Source organism: Pseudopipra pipra, chromosome 9 (genome assembly GCF_036250125.1).
Source record: "Pseudopipra pipra isolate bDixPip1 chromosome 9, bDixPip1.hap1, whole genome shotgun sequence".
NCBI classification, from domain to species: Eukaryota; Metazoa; Chordata; class Aves; order Passeriformes; family Pipridae; genus Pseudopipra; species Pseudopipra pipra.
The window spans coordinates 26,503,158-26,523,044 of record NC_087557.1 but is presented as its reverse complement, the minus strand read 5'-3'; the positions used below and the strand labels follow the sequence as shown (position 1 = coordinate 26,523,044).

At 38.3% G+C, this 19,887-nt stretch overlaps 1 protein-coding gene across 12 annotated transcripts in view; it reads left to right on the top strand.

The window, feature by feature from the left end:
* MAST2 (microtubule associated serine/threonine kinase 2) overlaps positions 1 to 19,887 on the top strand; it is a 192,289-nt gene that overhangs the window by 144,402 nt on the left and 28,000 nt on the right. For all 12 annotated transcript variants that reach the window (XM_064665343.1, XM_064665345.1, XM_064665342.1 and 9 more), the window contains 6 exons: positions 4,428 to 4,503; positions 5,804 to 6,013; positions 11,781 to 11,882; positions 15,699 to 15,831; positions 17,469 to 17,530; positions 18,181 to 18,266. In XM_064665343.1, the coding sequence (XP_064521413.1) occupies positions 4,428 to 4,503; positions 5,804 to 6,013; positions 11,781 to 11,882; positions 15,699 to 15,831; positions 17,469 to 17,530; positions 18,181 to 18,266 (669 nt within the window). The remainder of the gene's footprint in view (positions 1 to 4,427; positions 4,504 to 5,803; positions 6,014 to 11,780; positions 11,883 to 15,698; positions 15,832 to 17,468; positions 17,531 to 18,180; positions 18,267 to 19,887) is intronic.

Sequence of the window (19,887 nt, the reverse complement as noted above, 5' to 3'; positions counted from 1 at the left end):
CAGTCCTGGGCTTTACCTGAAGATCTTTTCTCCCTGGAGTAAAATGCATGAAGAGTTGTGAATTCTTGCACTGAACTTGGCGTCATTACTCTTTTTAAGTTAGAGAGATGCTGCCCTCCATCTTTTCCCAGTTCTCTTTACTTGTCATCTTTAGCAGTTGCTAACATGTGGGAATGTGTGGAGAATGTCAGAGATAAAAGTAGAGTTAACTAATAACGACTTCTTCAGGAGCTGCCTTTGTGCAGTCACTCAGCCCACCAATCTGCCCATTTTTCTTGATCTCTTTTTGTATTTCACGATAATGTTGTCTAGGGAAAAAGGGCTGAAGATTGTTGCAATGAATTTTTATGTAGTTGAAGTAGATGAGATCATCCTTAATCAGATATGCTCCTTCATCTCTTTGCTGGGTAGTGCTTTTTAAGTGCAATCCTCCAACCTGACTTCCGACATGCTGGATCAACAGTACACAGAGAAAACTCCTAGAAAATGCCAGTTGCCACTTTTAAGAATAAAATACCCAAGATGGGAAGCAGGAATAGGTGTTGTGAAACCACACCAGCGGGCCTGCACAGACCATTTTTATCTTTGGAATTGATCCTGCAGGTCGTGGGGCTCTCTCATTTCACTGCGCTGAAGGGGCAGCTTTAACCACTTGAGTGATCTTGGTGGCTTCATCCCTTCATGCTGCTGCACTCAGGAGGTGCCACCCGCCACAAGCCACGGAATGGGGATTCACAGAGCCATGGATTTGCTGGAGAAGGATAATGGGTTTATGTTCTGAAGCATAAGGCATCTGTTCCTTATGAAAATACATTCTAGCGGCATTACAGATGACGTTGGTCTCTTTGTTTTCTCTCTCAAGACAGTGGGTTCTGTGAACCTGATTTGAAGAGGTTCTTCAGAGTGATTGTTTTTAAATGTATTAATTTTTGGGTTCACTCACCATTTTCATGGTTTTCTGTTACAAGTAAAACTGGATATTCTTATTTGCCCTTTGTACTGCTCATCATTTTAACTTCCTACTTTCATTCTGAAGCAGTCTCAGTCTTTGTTGGCATGCATAAAGAACCTGAAGTATTGGAAAGAGCTAGTTGCAGCAGTTTTCTGACTTCTAGTATTAATGTAATTTTCATTAGGTCAAAGATTTAAGTAATTATTTCTTGAGAGAAGAGGAAGGCTTACCTTCAGCATTAGGTTTACCTTAGTCTCTACTTTATTCAACTTTTAGGTCTCTATTTTCTGTGTCTGGAAAGGACAGAAAATTAAGGCTTATGGTTCTAAGTTTTCTATGGCTGCTGACTTTTGTAATGTACTGTAAATACAGCCTAATTAAACCTTTATGTACAGGATGAAATGAGAGGGAAGTACAGTGCTTTCAGCTTCTTTGCTTTTTCCTAATAAATACAGCTGTCACAGTGAAGGAAAAATTAGGTATTCATAAACATCTCAGTTTTATTTAGTCACACTTAAACTAGATTTTGTAAGATTTCAGTTTTTACTATAAATGCTACTCCTTGAAATAGCTGTCTATAAGCTATTTTCACTTTCTAGCATCAGATAAGGACACATGAGTTTTGACAAGTTGAAGGCTATAGAAATTTTTTTGGGAGATAGATATCACTGGAAGTCTACCACCACATCTTTCATAAAGTGGAGGGAGGGTGAAGAAGGGGAAAAGAGAGAGTAGTTTTTCATTCTGCTGCTAAGCTTAAGGGGACAGATATTATTCTTCTAATGTCTGCTCTGCTGAAATGAAAAACTCACTGACAATAATCATTTCTTTGACCTACCTGTCTGCACCAAGAAAAGAGAAGCAGCCTGCTTTTTGCCTTAAAATGTTATGCACGTGCACAGCATGTGTCCTCTGTTTTGCAGAAAATAATCTGTTCCTTTGTGAGGCTTGAAATGTTAGACTGGTTTAGTTCTGTACGCGAAATTTTTGGTGCTAGATAGATGTGTGAAGCTTTTGCATTTGAAAAGCTGTCATGCCAGTAAAATATATTAAACTCCTTTTATCTTTTTTTTTCTAAATTTCCTTATGTTCTCCCTTGGTGGCCCTAAGTTATCTACCTAGTCCTTGTTTCTTTTTCACTTCACTGTGTCTCAGAGTTGCTGTGAAGTACCCAGCAGTGCCAGACAGACAACCTTTGGTTAGTTAGTCAGTTATCCAGCTAATTATTTCCTTAGTTTCCCAAGCTAAGGATCAACATTAAAAATTATGATGCAGTGTATTATGTTGCAGTCTTGCTATAGCCAGCTAGACATTTAAGTTGGCCTGGTATATTGAGCAGATTTTATTTTGAATGACAATGTGAACCTTGATCTGAGGTTTTGTCCAGAGTTTTGTGGATGGTGCTCTGTTGTTTTAGATGGTAAAAAGTGGCATTGATGAGCTCCCAAAGGTGAGAGACAAAACTGCCAGTGCCCAAGGAAGCGGAAGGATTTTAAATGTTTATTTTCTTGCCAGTTGGTGTGCACAGAAATTGTTTCAGAATTGTAAAAAACGAAAGCAAACCCAATAAATTTTCCTGTCATCATGGTTCTCCCTAAGGAAATGCTACATCTGCTGGCAGGACAGCTCAAGTAGCTTGATTTCTGCATAGCTCCTAATTTCCTGCATCCATATGAATAAAGTGCCTTGAAAGCAAAAGGCAAAGTCCCTCATGTTTTATTGTAGCCCTAAGATAGCAAATACTTAAGCATGTGCAAATGTTAGTGCTAAAATGAAGTATGTATGTGCCTCCATATTTCTGTAGTTAGTATCAAAGAGCTTATATATCCTTGTAATTTATACCTCACTTAAATCACACAGTGAAAAATTACACAGGAGAAAAATAAATTCTTCAATAACTGTGTTCACCAAGTCCTTCAGCTCCATGTGAAGTACCACAAGTACACAAGTAAACAAGTGTCGTGTTTGTGTCAGCTTGTTTGGCCTTAGAGAGAAAAGGATAAGGATAACAGGCGAGATACATGGGGGAATTTGCTTATAGGCCTGGAATTTAAATGTTCTTACCCTTCTGTTTAATCATGTCATACATTACATATGAATATAAATGTAAGTTTCTTCTTAAAGAAAATTTTCCTTGATTAAAAATAGCTATCTACCAAGCTAAGGGAAGTTGATGAGAATGTGTTTTTACTTCATATTCAAAACGTTCAAATAATTTTTTTCTCCTTCAACGTAAGGATTCGGTGAGAGATTTAATCTGAAGTGCTTTTCCCAAGCTAAGGGATAAACAGTAATAAAAACAAGACACGATGTATTTCATGGAATTTCAGCACAAGGCATAAAAAGAGATTGGTATTGCTGTAGTCTGTGTGACAGTGAGTTAAATTTTCTTTGGATTGTTAATATATGTTGCCAAAAGAATATTTTTCCTTTAAACAGGTTAGCAACAAGGTAGTAACTGTAATGCATTCCAAGTTTAAAATGCATTTATTCCATTTAGAGAGATTCATTTCATCCTTCACTAGAAAGTTTGAAATGTTTGAACTCATTCAAGATAAAATTGTATTTTTTGACACAGATTATTTTTAGCAGTATTTAGTACTCTTAAAATCACAAATACAATGATCATGTAAGATGCCAAATAACTGAGGCCCTTGCTTGTCTTGAACATTAAAACAAGGTAACTGGAGAAATGAGATGCTGCAGGCGATCCTGTAGCTGGGGATTATCTGCATTACCTCATCTGCTGTCCTCAGTGGCAGGATGAGTCAGAGCACTGCATACCATCAGATGTGATGAAACAAGATGCAACTCTTCTTTAAAAAAAACCCACCCAAACACTAATATAAATGCAGCTTGTCAAGACTTAGTGTCCTGGTTTTTTGCTGTGCTTGAAGTTCCTTGCTAACCTATGCATAGATGCATATGCATCCGTGGTATAATGTGCCTCAAGGGAGTGCAGTTTTGTGGGTTTTATATATAAGATTTAGTTGAATAACACTGCTTGTGCATCCCTCCTGTATTGTGGTATCCTTCAGACAAAGGAAAGCAAGTAATCTCAACTTCCTTGCTTCCTATTGCTCTGCTCCCTTCTGGCACTGGAGGCTCCAGAGATCATGGTGATTTCTTTTGGAGCAGGGCTGCTCCTGCTGCTGTGTAGGGCAGTAACACAGCAAGGGAAATAACAAATGTATCTGCAACAAATGCACCGAGGTTTTACATGCTTCTGTGTTAAGGCTTGAATTCACCAAAAAAAGGTGAATGGGGAGACAGGGATGTTGGCAGTTTCCAGATCACTGCAGACTGCCATTGCTTGCTAGAATTTTCTCTCGAGTAGAGCATCTGCCCATTACTAAGTGAACTCAAAGGTTTGGAAGGGCTACAGTCAGTGTGGCAGTGTCATGACCAGCACTGGATTTTGAAAGGTTTTGGTGTGATATCTGTAAATGGTAACATAATTTCTTTTCTCCTCTAGCCCTGGTCGCTCTCCGGTTTCCTTTGACAGTGAAATAATAATGATGAACCATGTGTACAAAGAAAGGTTTCCAAAGGTAAAGAATCACTTTTTACATTCAGTGAACTTGTGCCCAAGCTCAGGATTAATTTTTAGTGCTCTTTGGAGGAGCCCTGCTCCTACATCTCATTTCCAAGCAGTGCAGTTTGCTGAGAGTTTGAAGCTGCCTACTCAGCTTCATGTATTAATTCTGCAGTGGAAGCAATGGATTTAATATACATAGAGATTCAGATAGAAAAGGCTGAAAAGCTTTTTTTGTATGTATTTCATGTTTACTAAATTTCTGATGTCTTTTATTGGCATGACAAATGCTTACAAGAGTGAGAAGAAGGGCCATGCTTTGGCTCTCTGTATGTTTTTAGCTAATACTTGTATTTTTCTTAAAATTCCAAATCAGATCAAGGCTGGAAGAGGGGTGTTTTGTTTATTTTCACATATACTTTAAACAGCTATTTTAAAGAGTAATTTCAAAACAAACTGAATAACATTGTCTTGGTATTCCTTGTATAACTGCATTAAATTTACCTTATACTGATCCAGATTTCTTTGGGTTTGGTAGGCTTTCCATTTACACGTTGGAAATGCCAAGTTTTGTTTTCAAGTCAATCCTAATTTTACTGGAGGTTTTGACAAAACCCAAGTTTGCCACTGGGGCTTTTGATACTCGAGAAGTAATAAGGATAGATTAGATTTGTGTTTTTAGAAAAATCAAGCTGAACGCTTCAGTTACGCTGAGATGTGCTGAAGTGATCTGCAGTGAAAATAAGTGTGTTTGCTCTTTAAAAAGCTGAATATTGAAATCTGTGGAAGCAAGCTTTGAAAGTTAACATCTCATTGAAATGAGTGTAGAAGACCGTGTATCCCACAGCTGTCGATATGGCCATTCCTTCCTGTTCCACCACCAGCAAAAATAGATGTTCCTCTGGAGACAGGATATCAGGGCTTAGAGTGATAGAAATGCTGTGTGTCTGCTGCTTGGGGCAATGATTTTCAGCTTCCACGGTCCTGTCTAAAAGTTCTGAAAACTGCCTCGTATCTTACATCCTTACTCTGGAGACCCAGGGGGGAATACAGCCTCAGGACCGAGATATTTCTACGGTCATTTGCATTTTCAGAAAGTGTGTTTTGATTAATTTTTGTTGTTAGCTCGTAACTTTTGCCTCTGATACGCCGTTTTTTACTCTCAGCAAGATGCTATTGTATTTTGCAATATTTTTTTTTTGAAACCTCGTGCGAGTCGGAATTGCAAGTGTTGCTTTTAGCACCCTGCTCGTTTATGTTTTAAGATCTGTGTTAGTAAAATTCAGGGGTAATTTCTCTTTGTTCTGTACTCTTAGGCCACGGCACAGATGGAAGAACGGCTGGCCGAGTTTATTGCCTCGAATGCTCCGGAGAACGTGCTGCAATTAGCGGATGGGGTCCTAAGTTTCATTCATCATCAAGTTATTGAACTGGCCAGAGATTGCCTAGATAAATCACGTGAAGGTCTTATTACTTCTCGGTACTTTTATGAGCTGCAGGAAAACTTGGAGAAACTTCTCCAGGATGTAAGTGCTCTCTGAAAAGTAGAGTGTATTATTTTGGTTGAAACTTTAACCAATAAGCCAGAGCTTTGATTTTTAGGAGAGAAAATGCTGATTCCAGGGGAGGGGAAACAGGTGGGGGTGTCTGAGGTGATCTGAGTTGTACCAGTTTGCTGTTGTTCTGCTATGGGTGAATTTGAGTAAATCATTTCACCTGCGAACTTCATTTGTAGAAAAATTAAATATGCATATGAGCAAGTCAAAGGCAGTCTTTGCCATTTAAGAAAATAGAGTTTATTCAGTTGAAGGAAATTACTGAACTTTTCTTTCACAAACTTCAAGACTCTGAATGATTTGTTAATTAAAATAGTGCCTTCAAGGAGTGAAAAGGCCATAGTTTTTGGTGTTGCTTTACATTTTTCATAAAAGATTTTCTTAGCTGAACTTAATCCAGTTGTGGCTTTCAGTACTTCTGTGTGTGTTTTGTGGTGATCAAAGCATATGAAAATACACAAGGGGGCACAATTTTAATGCATGCTCAGTGTGCTTCAGCTACTCGTTAAAAATTGCTCTTATCCTGTAAAATGACAATAATATTAAATTTAAAAATCTCTTAGAATTTATGCTATAACTGTTTTGAAGAGTCAGTGCTATTACCAGTTGCTGGGTCCAGACCTCTGTTTGGGAATTTCTTCCTAATCTTCTGCTTTGATTTAGTGAGATAGCAAGCTGAAAAGGCAGGATTTATAGAGATTACAGTCTCAGATAACAAACATCACAGAGACATCTAGAAACAGAACACCTGAAATCATTTGTTTTCCGTGATGATTTTTATAGTCATTGATCTGTCTGCCAACCCACTGGCATGAGTTGCAGTAGCTTGTGCCTCTTTGCCACTGTTTCATTAGAAAATGGCAAATGAATAAAAATACTGTATTAATGTACAGTTATTGTATTACAAAGCTTTGTGAAAGCTGCAGAATCTTCCCTTGTATCAACTAAAATTTTTGGCTATCCCCTTTATATGAGTGTGACTGTAATTTTCCTGGTATTTATTATGCGTGTGAGAAAAATGCATCACGTTTGGATTTGTGGTGTTCTGCTTGGATGGGGAATATAATTTTAACAGATCAAGAGAAGTAAGGAATATCTTTTGAGGGCCTATGTGGTTGTCTGCCTGTGGGATATCAGTAACCACTTGTGGATGCATGTGGGTCCCCCTGGAATCTCTGGAGTCTGGAAGCAGAGTATTTGCACGTGTCAGCTGTGAAATAAAGGGTCAGGCCTCTTTGGGTGATGGTTTTGAAGCTGGAAAGGTTTCATTAAAAGTAGGTGTATACACTTGGTGAAATCACATTTTAGGGGTGCAGGGGGACTACAGTGTGTTTCTGGTAGCACACCCTTGGGGCCTGAAATTCTCCCTCTCCTGGACTTTCCTCCTCTGTGCGTGGACAGTGATTTCTCATACTGTAAGGAATTAAGAGCCATAAACTGGGGCTGGCCACTTCCAGTCTGCAGTTTCAGTCCTGTCTTCTGGCCTGAAGAGGTTAATCAGGATCCCAATGGACGTGTGGGTCAGATAAATCAGCTTTTTCCTTTTCTCCCCTCTCCCTCAGAACAAATCCTCAAAACACACTCCTTAAATGTCCTTTTCCCCTTGATCCTATGGGCATGATACTGCTGCTCTGAAGCACAGGGAAAGGTGACATTTTACTGTTATTAGAGAAGATACAATGGTCATCTCGGAGCTTGTTCGGGAATTGAGGTTGACCCCTTCCTCCTGAACATCTTCTGCAGAGAAGGTGAGAGAAGGGTCAGCTCTTAAGTTTAATTGATTTACTGTAGGAAGTAAGGTGGGCTAGAAGTGATTAAAAGGAAAGTTTAGAGAGACAAGGGAGGCAGGGCAGGCCAGGAAGGAAGAGAACAAAGACATTAAAGACAGCAGAGGAATGCCAAAGGTTTCATTCCACATCTTTGTAATTTATTCTTTTTCTGTCTTATCGTAGTTCCTTGGCTTATCTTTTTTATTTTAATATTTAAAAGCTACTTGTTTTTTCTACTTCCTACTCTTTCTTTGCCCTTCAAACTGCACTCTACAAGGAAATAATTGGGACCTTTCAGTTGAAATATATAGAAATTGGTGATAATATTTCTTTTGGATGACTCATCTGAAATTGCAAGAAAGTTTGATTATTCCAAATGTGGTGGCAGGGTCTTAACCTTTGCTTAGCTTGTGAGGTATCACACAGTTACTCCCTACATAAATAATACCAATTGCAAGGTCATCCAAAAAGCTCTTTGGCTTAGGCAGTTGTATGGTCTGTGCAGCAGGATATGTAGTTTTATGGTATATTTTTATAACGTATTTAAAGGTTGGGAAGATGCTTTATTGGTGAGGAATGAGGTCAGCAAGTGGCAGGAATACCCATGGATTTTCATACAGTATTCCTGTGAAAGAATGGATTCTCCTGAAATTCTTTTTTAAGGTGTCAATTCCAACACCTCGTCACAAACTAAACTTGCACAGCATTCCAAACCATAGAGAGGAAACTTGATTTAATAGTTTGAGTCTACTTTATATTGTAAAAATATAAACCAGAGTAATTGAGTATGTAAATAATGAGCTGTTTAAATATACCAAACCAGAAAGCTTTTAGAAGATTTTTAGATCCTGGCTTTCGTAATAACATGCCAACAAATCTCTTTAGTTCTGGCAAATGAGATCTTTTCCCTTGTTTGGAGCATGAAATATTGTCTTTTAGCCAGAAAACTTATTGCTTATTGCATCATTGAAATTATCATGAAGCAAAAATGAATTTAAGAGATTTCCTTTATTTTGGAAAACATGAGCTTGAATGTTACACTTCACATTCAAAATAAAGATTTTGAAAAATAAGATAAAGCACTTATATAAAAAAGAATATACAATATTCAGTTCTTTATCTGTTGCCATGGGTTAGAGGATGGGACAGGACCTCAGGTTACTGGGAAACAAAAGATTATAGTCTGTTATTGCTTGGCTGAATTGATGAGGTAAAACTGGCCAGAGTTTTACTGGCCAGAGTCAAAAAAGAAGTCTAATGACTGTTGTGTAGGTGTAACCAGCTGGTCAGGAAAGTGAAGGATTACAGGTGTTTCTGTGCATGGAACAAAAGAAACAGGGGAGGGTGTAAGTACTGTACTGCAGTGACTGATGGTGCACATGTGCAAATGGATATTCTGATTGGGATTGCTTTCTTAATAGGAGCCTGAGTGTAAATTTATTGGTTCTTGGCTTTTGCAGGTCTATTGTTTTGGTTTCCATCAGTATATTAGCTCAATTACAGCGTTGTGACTTGCATATATCCCAGCTATTGGTCCTGCTGAACCCCAGGGGAGGACAGTGATTTTAATTTCATGCCCCAGTAGCTACAGTTAGTGACGGATGGGTCTTTCAGATAAGGCAATGGGTTTGTAAATTAGCCGTCGCTACCTCCCGTACACGTGTCACCGGCAATGTGTGCAGGAATGGCATCAGCCTCTCCCCACAACCCCATCAGCCTCTCCCTCCTCCCCTTGGGAGGCGGAGTGTGTGTGGGGGAAACCCTGAAATGCCACCAGCATCCTTCAGGCAAAGCGTGTCCTCATGGGGAGCTGTGGGTGAGGTGGCACGTCTGGTACCCGGCAGGTGGAGGTGGCAGGCAGTGCTTGGCTGAGTAACCCTCCGGATCCCAGGCTCTGTCCCTGGGACAGGCTGTAAACAAGACGTCTGTAGGGATGTCTGGGCTGTCCTGTGTGAGGAGGAAAGAAGAAGAGGCAGTTTTCCTGAGGATCTTGGAAGAGCAGCGCTGTGCAGAGATGATGGCTGAGTGGCTGTTACAAGTTGTGTTTGGTTTTTGTAATTATTTTTTTTTTCCTTTTGCTTTTCTGTATCATTTGGCAGTCATGGTCTGGCTTTTCATTTTCAAAACAGACACCTGATTAAATTAGTTACATTTTTAGGTTATTTTGCCTGAATTGTCATAGATGAGAAAAGGAGAAAACAAAAGGACTTGATTTAAAAGACTGAGGTTCACTTTAACAATATAAATGGATGCAAAATGATGAATTATATCTATTCTATTATATTTTTACATAATATAACCTATGTAGAGGGGAAGAAAAGGACTTCCCAATCGCATGGCTCATATTTCAAATAATAAAAAGTTGTTGATGTTTTATTTATTAATTTCAATGCATCTAACCCCTGGTGATCTGGAATGGCTTTTCAAATATGAAAGCATTAATTTCTTTCTAGAATTCATATTTTAACTTATAAGTTTGCATAATGCATTAGAGGACACAAAGTGAATACTAATAATCTTCGTTGTGATTATTTTCTATTTTATAATTAGCAAATACCTTTTAGTTAGGGGGAAAAAACCCTACAACTTATTTCAATACTTTCAAAATAATCCATTTTTTAAGGCTCTATAGCCAGGAAGGATCTCTGATGTTTTTAGGTAATGAACTAGCACATACATTGTTCTTTTCAAGGTTAAAATTCTAGTCCCAGCTAATCAGTGCAGAAGGAGACAATCAACATTTCTATTCTGACCTCTGTCAAAATGAGAAATAATGAACTTTTAAATTTTTTTTTTTTGTAGCAAAGTATCAGAGATATATTGTTTAAAATGCTGCCTGTGTATTTAGAGCTCTGAATTTTGGCTTCCTTGTGTTTTTATTGTTCTTTTAGGTAATCACCACTTGTGATTTGACCTCTCAGACTTCTTTTTCTTAGATGGTGCTAGTGAACAATTCTAAATGAACCTTTTATTTTATTACTGCTTGCATTCTTGTTGACAAAATATCATTCCTATAAGCAAGGGGCTCATTGCCAGCAAAACCTCACTGGTTAAGTTCTGAACTCTATATTTGTGACTGGGGGAACCCTGGGAGAAAAATAACTATACTTTAAGAGTTTTTGCATGTCATTGGAACCACCTTTTTAGCACTCTGCAATGAAACACTATTTTATTTCTGCTCCAGGACTCATAATGTAACCGTTGTGTGCTTCAGCAAAAGAAGAGTAATTTGGGGAGCTTGTTCAAATTTGTCCTTGGGGGACTTTTTGTGTTGTGTTTTTTTTTTTGTTTAAATTATTTTAGTATGTTTACTGCTATAAAAAGGCACTGTCTCAGACACACACACACATGCATATATCTTGAAACTAAGCCTTGAATTTTTACTGAAATCTGGTAAAGTAACAGGCAGGAGTAAATCCTCTGAATTAAGTTTCTGTATGCTCTTTGCTTTGCTTGTCTGCTTGGTCCTACATGGCATGCAATGCACTGCTGCATTTGTTCAGCAGGATTGATAAAATTAAAAAAGGAGAAACTGAAGTTAAGTTCTTCTTGATGATGAACAGAAGTAGTTCAAATTCTAGCTGACAGTAAAGCCTAGAAATATGTGTGGCTGTTAGTCATTACCTAGATGTCAGTGTTGCCTGGAAGATAAAAATTGAAAAAAATCAGTATTCCCCTTCTCATTTAAAAAAATAAACTAAAGCCACATTGTATCTAATATAATTGATAGATGATATAATGCAAATAGAGCCTTTGAAATATCTCTTGCATGATAATAGGAGTCAGTTGTAATGGAAAAGCTCTATGTGACTTGGCTGAGCTCAGCTCATTGCCTGCCCTGACTCAAGTCACGCTTCTGCTGCTGAGTTATGGTCGCTGAGCTGGGGATTGCTCTGTGTTCATCACCTGGCACACTGAAATGAAGAGTTCAGTGCTGGGCCTGTAATGTGATGTTCTGCTCTCCACAGGCCCACGAGCGATCCGAGAGCTCCGAGGTCGCCTTCGTCACCCAGCTGGTGAAGAAGCTGATGATTATCATTGCTCGGCCAGCTCGGCTGCTCGAGTGCCTGGTAAGTGTGGGCAGGATCTAAAGAGTGGCCTGTGTGTTTGAGGAGATAAGGAGCACCAAACCTTCAAGAGAAAGCTTTAAATTCTCATTAAAATGTTGATGTAAAATAAATTGATATTTAAAAAAAAAAAAAAAAGTGCTACGTGTCTTTTGAGTTAATATAGAAGTATCTCTCTGCTGGACTGTCAGCTGCAACTGCAGCTAAATTATATTTTGGTGTAAAGTTTATGGAGGGGCCTGATGTAGCTGTTGGCATTATTCCAGGCTATTTGATGCCACCGGATTTTCCTTCTGTTGTTGGTAGCTACAGTAAGGAGCCTGTAAACAAATGTATGGTGTGAGTACGGTGTCCAAAACACCGTGCCAAGGAAGATCTGTCACTAAGGAAGAAGTTCCCTACCATTATATAAATGGACCAAGCAATTGAAGGGAAACCTGGTGCCAGTTTTTCCCAGCTGTGATCACGCAGTGGGATAGAGGAGTGTGAGATCCGAGGAGATTTAGAAGCCTGGGTTTGAAATCCTATTTGGTGCTGTTGGAATTTGTGCGAAAGCAAGTCTCACTGCTTTTTAAACAACTTAATTTGGTTAATAAGAATGTATTTTTAAATTTAATTCTATGAAATGGTGAAAAGTGTTTAGGCAATCCCAATGAAATAGTCCACTGTGTCCTGAAGTCCTGCAACTCCAAAGATATTTTCTAGGTACAGTGGAGAAACAGCCTGAACACTCATTCTCACTGTCATGCCACAGCAAGAGGGTTAATATAAATCTTGAATATATATGGGAAGAGGTGATCAGGCCTCTTGTATACACAGCTATGTGGTGTTTTTTGGTTATAGGAGTCAGTTCAGTGACTGCATTTCAAAAGGATGTTGAAAAAGTGGTTTAGAGTATAGGGAAGAGTCAGCAAAAATTATGAGTGCTGGAGAAGGTGTCACAAACCTACAGTGGAAACTTATTTAATGACAGGATGAAATTCCCTGGTGTGTCAAAGCACACACATGGTGGTTCTTTCTGGACATTAAAATGGCAGAGATGCTACATTTGTTTCAGTCATTAGAGAAGTTGGCTAGATTAGGAATCTGTGGCTGGGTATAAATGCAGAGTTAACATGTGAAGAATGTTGAGGGCATTCATGATAAAGTCCAGGGTGACTTTATCTTTGGAGTCACTAAAGATGGATGAGTTTTGCAGAGATTTCTTTGACAAAGTCGACAAGAGTGGTCAAGTCTTTCCAATGGTACCAGTTTTTGGAAACACCTGCAGAGGTCCTAAGAACGGGTAGACTTTGGAGGGTTCTCTTGGTCCTCCTCCATGCCCATCAGATGGATTGCTTTGCTGGGAACCCTACAGTAAAAGGAAGACCACTGTCAGTGATGAAGTAGGCTGCACAACCAGCAAGATAGAAACCTACACTTACTTATTCAAGAAGTCTCCCAGATTACATTGAAAATCCTGGGTTCACCTCCATTCAGCCTGGGAGTTCTTTGATTTTCAAAACCATTTTTGTGATTTAGATGACTTTTTGTGACTTCAGTTATCTTCCAGCACTTCTTCAATTTTTTTTTTGAAGTGAAGACAGTGAAGAAAGGAGACAAATTTAAACTTACTGTGGTTGTATTTGCTGCATTCACCACTGTCATTTATGCTTGTGTACACTCTAACAGTAACACATCATCTAGGAAAACATGAAACTTCAGTGAATTTTATGCATCCATCTCTGTACCTGCTAAGAGTTCCAAACTCAAGGCACCTCTTAGCTGCAAATCAGTGTCTCCAGGTTCCTCTATGTCTTATGCACCTGATGTTCTGTAAAGTGAGTGGGAGCAGGTGGAAGCAGCGAAATCACTGAGATTTGAGTAATGAATTCCAAAGTATGTGGTGACAACCTTGACAATGAAGTGGCTGGAGTCCAAAGTATAAAAATAATATTTGGATCTCTGTGTTAGCCTCCCTTGTTTTTTTTAACCTGCATTGCCTTTCTAGCATTTTTTTTCCAAATACATATTTTAATCTGGTGACACGAAGAATTAAATATTAATGTTCCTTTTATCCCATAAAACAAGAAATACAGTAATGGATAGTCAACCATTTAAATAGCTTTTGAGAACTACATCTCATTTTTGTTTTTATATACTTTTGTAATTTAAGTTTTAGCTTCAATTATATGTGAATTTATAAGCATTTTTTCTACAATTTAATATTGAGGTTAATTTCAGTAACACAGCTTCTTCTTCTTTCTTGTAAATAAATGACCATATAAGCAATGCTTGTGATGGTTGTGATTGTTTTAATGGAGTTGAAGGCATTAAAATATTCTAAACTTAAGCTATTTGGCTTCAGTCTTTGTTTACCTGTTGGACTGTGAAACATTTATTGACAGAGTGAATCTCTGGGGCTTCAAGAAAACAATAATGTGTTTTGTGCATCTCTGAAACTAGCTTTGGGAAAAAGTGTCCAATTTATTCTTTTTTCAGTTTATTTTACTGTAGCATCTGCCTCTACATAGTAGGGATCATTCTTCTGTATTTAAATGATTAAATCTACTATAAAGAAACCAAAACAGGAATTTATTTAATTTCTTAATTTTTGAACGTTTTAATTTTTTGTCACCAAGTTTGGTTTTTTTTAATTCTGTCCTTTACTCACCAATAAATGATTTGCAATTGTACCTTGAAGAGTCCTTTCTTGACTCCAACATCCCTTTCACCTTGCTCTCTGTATTGCACTGTTGACCATCTCTTTCTGGTCTGGCTCCTGCTCTCTGCCAGTTCTGAGAGTGTTGATTAATCCTTTTCCAGAAGATTTTGGAAGGAACTTTGTTTCTTGCATTGTTACTGTATTTGGTGACAGCATCTATCCAAGCAGTATTACTTGGAGCAATCACGGAAAAGTGCATCTGTTCTGTTTCTCTAACCGTTCAAATATCTCGACATCATTACAATCTCTAATTTCCTTTTCTTGTTTGCAGTTCTGTGCTCTCTTTTCTCTTATGCTGCTGACCACACTCACATCAATTCTTTACTGATGTCCTCACAGCTGTGTGTGTAACTCTTCCCCTTTTATCCCATTTCACTGGAAAATATTTGAAGAAACTTGGTGAAGCTGCTCATTGCTGGTGAATGATGAGGTTTGTAGGGGAAAGCTGAAGTTAACTAGTGAACTTGCTTCTAAGCAGGCTGCTCCTGCTGCCTAAACCTTTCTTTTATTTCCTCTTGTATCTGTTAGTCCAGTAAAAGAGATCACACCTTCTATAACCTTTCCTGGCCTTAGAGATCACATACACCAAGACTGAGTTCCTAAGGTGATCCTGTACTATGTTAAAATAGCAGTTGTTTTTTTATTAATAATTTTATTAGCAATTGCTAAGGTTGGGACAGTTACAGGATTGGGTGGGGATATGGTTTGATCAGAAGTGACATCTGACAGCAGGAAAGGTTTATGTTGTGCTAAGTCACCTGTCAGATAGAGGTGGCAAAAGGTGGTGCCTCAGTCCTCATAACAGACCTTTCCCTGTCACATCTCAGTGTGGCAAAACTGGGAGGTGTGTCCACACTGATGCTTACATTATCAAGACCATTTTATCTGATAGTTTGGGCTTGGTTTCTAAAAAGTCCCTACAGTCTTTGTCCTGTTTTGGTTTGCAGATCTAAGCCAGTGGACACCCAGCAGGATTTAACTGTCTGTTGTTTTTGCAGAGCAGAGTGGGAAGAGAGTTTCTGAGGAATCTCCTGTTTGGAGGAGAAACCTTTACCTTCATAACTGTGAAGCTGCATTATTTACCTCTCTCTGTTTCTCTCACTGCTTTGCTGTAGGAGTTTGATCCTGAAGAGTTCTACCATTTGTTAGAAGCTGCAGAAGGCCATGCCAAGGAAGGGCAAGGAATTAAATGCGACATTCCTCGTTATATTATCAGCCAGCTGGGACTCACCAGGGATCCCCTGGAGGGTAAGAACTCTTGTTTTGTTCTTTCCAAACTGTTGAAAGGATAGCCAGATCTCCTGGTCACTACATAACTGAAGGAGGGTTTTATTTTATTGCTTTAATTTCTAGGCCATTTTTCTTTATTTTCCTGTTTGCTCTCAAACTCTAGACTGTCCTTTCCAGCCCCATGTCCCAAAGGAATGTTGCTGGGATAAGGATTGCACATCAACAGTGACAGTTCTTTACTTATGATGTTAATAATGTCTCCCTGTATTGTAGCTGAAACAATGCTAGAAAATGGCTTTATGATATAACTGTTTTCCCTGTGCTGTTGGACAGTAAAAGTTAATTTTACCTGTTATTTTTATGATCTGCCTGCCTGCTAGTGGCCTGGTAGGAAAGTATCTTGTCATCCCACTTGGTTGTCCTCTCTGGGAAAAGTGTGTTTGTTGTGATTTTCCACGAGAAACCAAGATTAGCATGAATTTTTAGGTGGAGGTGAGATTGTGTTTTTACATGTTGCATGGCAACTAAACCAAAGAGGGTAATGTAAGGACAGAAACAACCTTTCTGCTAGCTGCCAGAATTGCCTCTGGTAAATTTAATATAAACATGCCTTGGCCCAAATGAGCTTAACTTTAGAATTAGTGAGTTAATATTTCTGCCTGGCAGTTTTCTAGCTGAAATGACAAGTTTTCTGAGCATTCACAGCGTGTTCAGCAACAATAGAAAGTGTGACAGGGACTGGAAGTTACTGTGGAATATTTCAGTGATCTAACCATACTTTTTGCTATCTCAAGAGAGCATAATATTAACATAAATTAGTAGTCTGGCTAGGACTAGTTTAACTTCTGCAGTGTTTACTGGAATGACAGTGACAGGTTGACTTCAAGTGAAGAGCTCTTTGGGAAAATTTCTACCAAAGATTGCTAAATGCAATTTAATAGCATTTGTTGAAATCTGACATTAAAGGGAAATTTCCTTTGATCCCTGTCATGGGAGAGAACCTTTCCATTGCTAATTCCCCTTACTAAAGACAAATTTTCTTTAGAAATGTGTGGAGATGTCAAGGTGCCTCATTTCCTTTCTGTAAGGAGGGCACCCAGAAATGTCAGTGATGTCTGTTCAGAGACTAGTAGTTACCGTAGGATCTGGGTTTGCAAAGTTTACAGCATCTCCTACGACAGCTGAGTAGCCTAAACTAACTGACTTTCTCCCACTTTGCTGCTGCTCAGCATTTTGCAGAATCAGACCTGTCTCATGTAGGGACCACAGTTTGAAACGTGATGGTTTTTCTTTCTGGAGCACAGAGGTGCCACCAGGCCATATGCAGACATATATGTATGGACTAGGTTTTAATATTAACTAGGCAGCAGTTTCCCCAAACGTGCATTTATTGCTTTTACTTATTATAGAAACCATGTAGAATAAGTCAGGCTGAAATAAGAGCAATTAATTATATTCATCTCTCTATAAAATACTGCCTGCAGCATACAAGATGTTAAAGGTTATCGCTGTATAATTGGGGTGACTTTTTACAGAGGGGAAGAATGTCCTTCATCATCTACTAGCACCTCTTAAAATCTTGTTTTTCTTGTATAAACAAAGAGAATACTGTTTGATTGAGATCATTAGGAGTAATCTTTCCTCTTTCTTTTCAGAAATGGCCCAGCTGAATAGCTATGACAGCCCAGACACTCCTGAGACAGATGATTCAGTCGAGGTAAAGCAATAATACACTCACTCTGTCTAGCACTTTTTTTTTTCTATGAAAAGAAGTAGTCTACAGTAAAGAATTAATTATAATGCAGAGTAATTTTAATTAAAAAAAAAAGTGCTGACATTTAAAAGCACATATTACAACTAGAATATGCACTCATAAAAATGTGGAAATCTTTACACAGTGGTGGTGAAATGCTTAAAAGATGCAAACAGGCATTATCACCAAGTTTTCTTGATTTTTTTTTTTAAATTTTATTTTTACAAATAAAAATCATCTGGAGGAATTCTTTATATCTACATTTGTGCAATGTGATGCGTATGGAAGAGAGTTGACTTAAATAAAAAGCACTGGAAAAATTCAATTGTGTAACTTGCTAGGTATCCTAGTTGTTCATTTTATTGGTTTTTTTTAATGTAATATTGAGGAGGGGCCTGAATCTTATAGCCCACTGACTTTTTGTGCTAATAATTGTGGAGGGAATCTGCAAGCACTCTAAGGATACAGGCAGTTGTCCTAAAGCTGAGGACTCCAGAAGTTTAGAAATGGATTGAGTTGGAGTTAATGGTACTTAAAGAAGAAAAGGAAAAAAAAATATATAGAATGAAGTCATTCCTGCTCCTGATTTCCATTTCCTTGTTGTGTTTCCCCAGAGCCGTGGGGCCTCTGTCCAGTCAAAGAAAACTCCATCTGAAGAAGAGTTTGAAACTATTAAACTGATCAGTAATGGTGCTTATGGGTAAGGCTTTTAGACTTTCCATCAGAAGAAAATGCTATTGTTGTCCTACCCAGCGAAGGGTTGTAGCAAAGTTTGACAAATGCCTGCGTTTTGTTGGGTCCAAAGCATAAATTAATTTTGCTCGGGTCTTACAGAGGTTCCACACTCATCATATCTTCTGCATTCTTCTGGGAGATGCCATTTCTTTCAGGTTCCTGGGGTTTCTTAGACAACAGCTCCTGTACCTGGGCATAGTTCCTGGCTGTGAAGTCCTTGCATTGTGCTGAACTGACACAGTCTGCAGCTCAGGAATCTTTTGTAAAAATTAGTTGCCCTACATTAAAGCTTTCAGGGACAAGCTTTCTTGTCCCTCTTTGGCACAAGTTCTCTGAAGCCCTTCCTGGCTGATACATCAAGCCTAGTTTTCCATTAACTATTTCTGCACTATTTCTGTGTGACAAGTGGGTAAAATATAGACACTTCAGCATCTTAGCTTGAGATGACAAAAACATCTTCCCTAAACATTGTCTCTAGGGAAAATGTTGCCTCTTAGTTTATTGTGAGATTTCATAAGTAATAGTAAAAAAATTGTAGTTCCATGACTCATAAAATTACTTTGCAGCAGTTTGTTTACTGCTTATCAAGGCAGTGTGTAGTTCCTTTCATGCTGTCTTGTTAAGTTCTCTGACTTGTATTTTGTTAAAGGCTAAATGAGTGAGGGTAAGATTCTGTACCTGCAAATATTATTGATGATTGATTGAAACAGCAGGAATATTGAAGAAGAAGTAGTTTATGCTTTTCCATTCTTCCAGATTGTATGTATAACACATGTAGCTGTTTGTGAGCACTTGAAATGCTAGAATTACACTGGGGAAAATCTACTGTGAGGAGCTCAAAAAAACCATTAGATTTTATTGTCCATTGAAGAATCAACTATGAATTCAGTCAGCTAAAACTTTAACTGCTCATACAAACCTATCCAGAATTTTAAAAGACAGTTCCTTACTCTTTGCAGTTCGTAAATCCTTACCAGTGAGGTCATTAGGCTGTTACTGAAAAGCAGTGATACTCAGAAAGTCATAACAACAAAATCTGAGCATGTGCTTGAGTGTTTTGTGGAAGTGGGTGCTTAGTTAACATCCACTCACTTTTTAAAAATTATATGTGGAAAAAGTGTAAGGATGTTTTTAGTCAGTGAAGACACAACAGAGCATGTTGAAGAGCCATATTATTAGACAAGAAGATTTTATCTTTTCAGTCATATTTCTGCACAAGCCCCATGTAACTTTGTAAAAGGGGAGAGAGAAGCTGTTACGTCTGTCTTCATCCTGGGTGTATTTTTTAGTCAGCTGCTGGTGAGGCACAATGCCATGTTAAATGTAATGTACTCCAGAGAAAAGGAAACAAGTACTGATTCAATAAGGCAGGCAAACTGGATGAAAATTTTATTTGCAAACTGTATTATTAATGTGCAGGAATCTAATGATCTGCAAATGATAGAAATGTAAGAGATACTTTACTGAAGGAATTCCCCAGTGACAGTGCTGCATCAAATTAATTTTATGGAGCTTGGAAAGAAATTGTGCTGATTCCATACGTTTTTGACAACTTTTTAAAGAGAAATGGTGACTGTAGTGTTGAG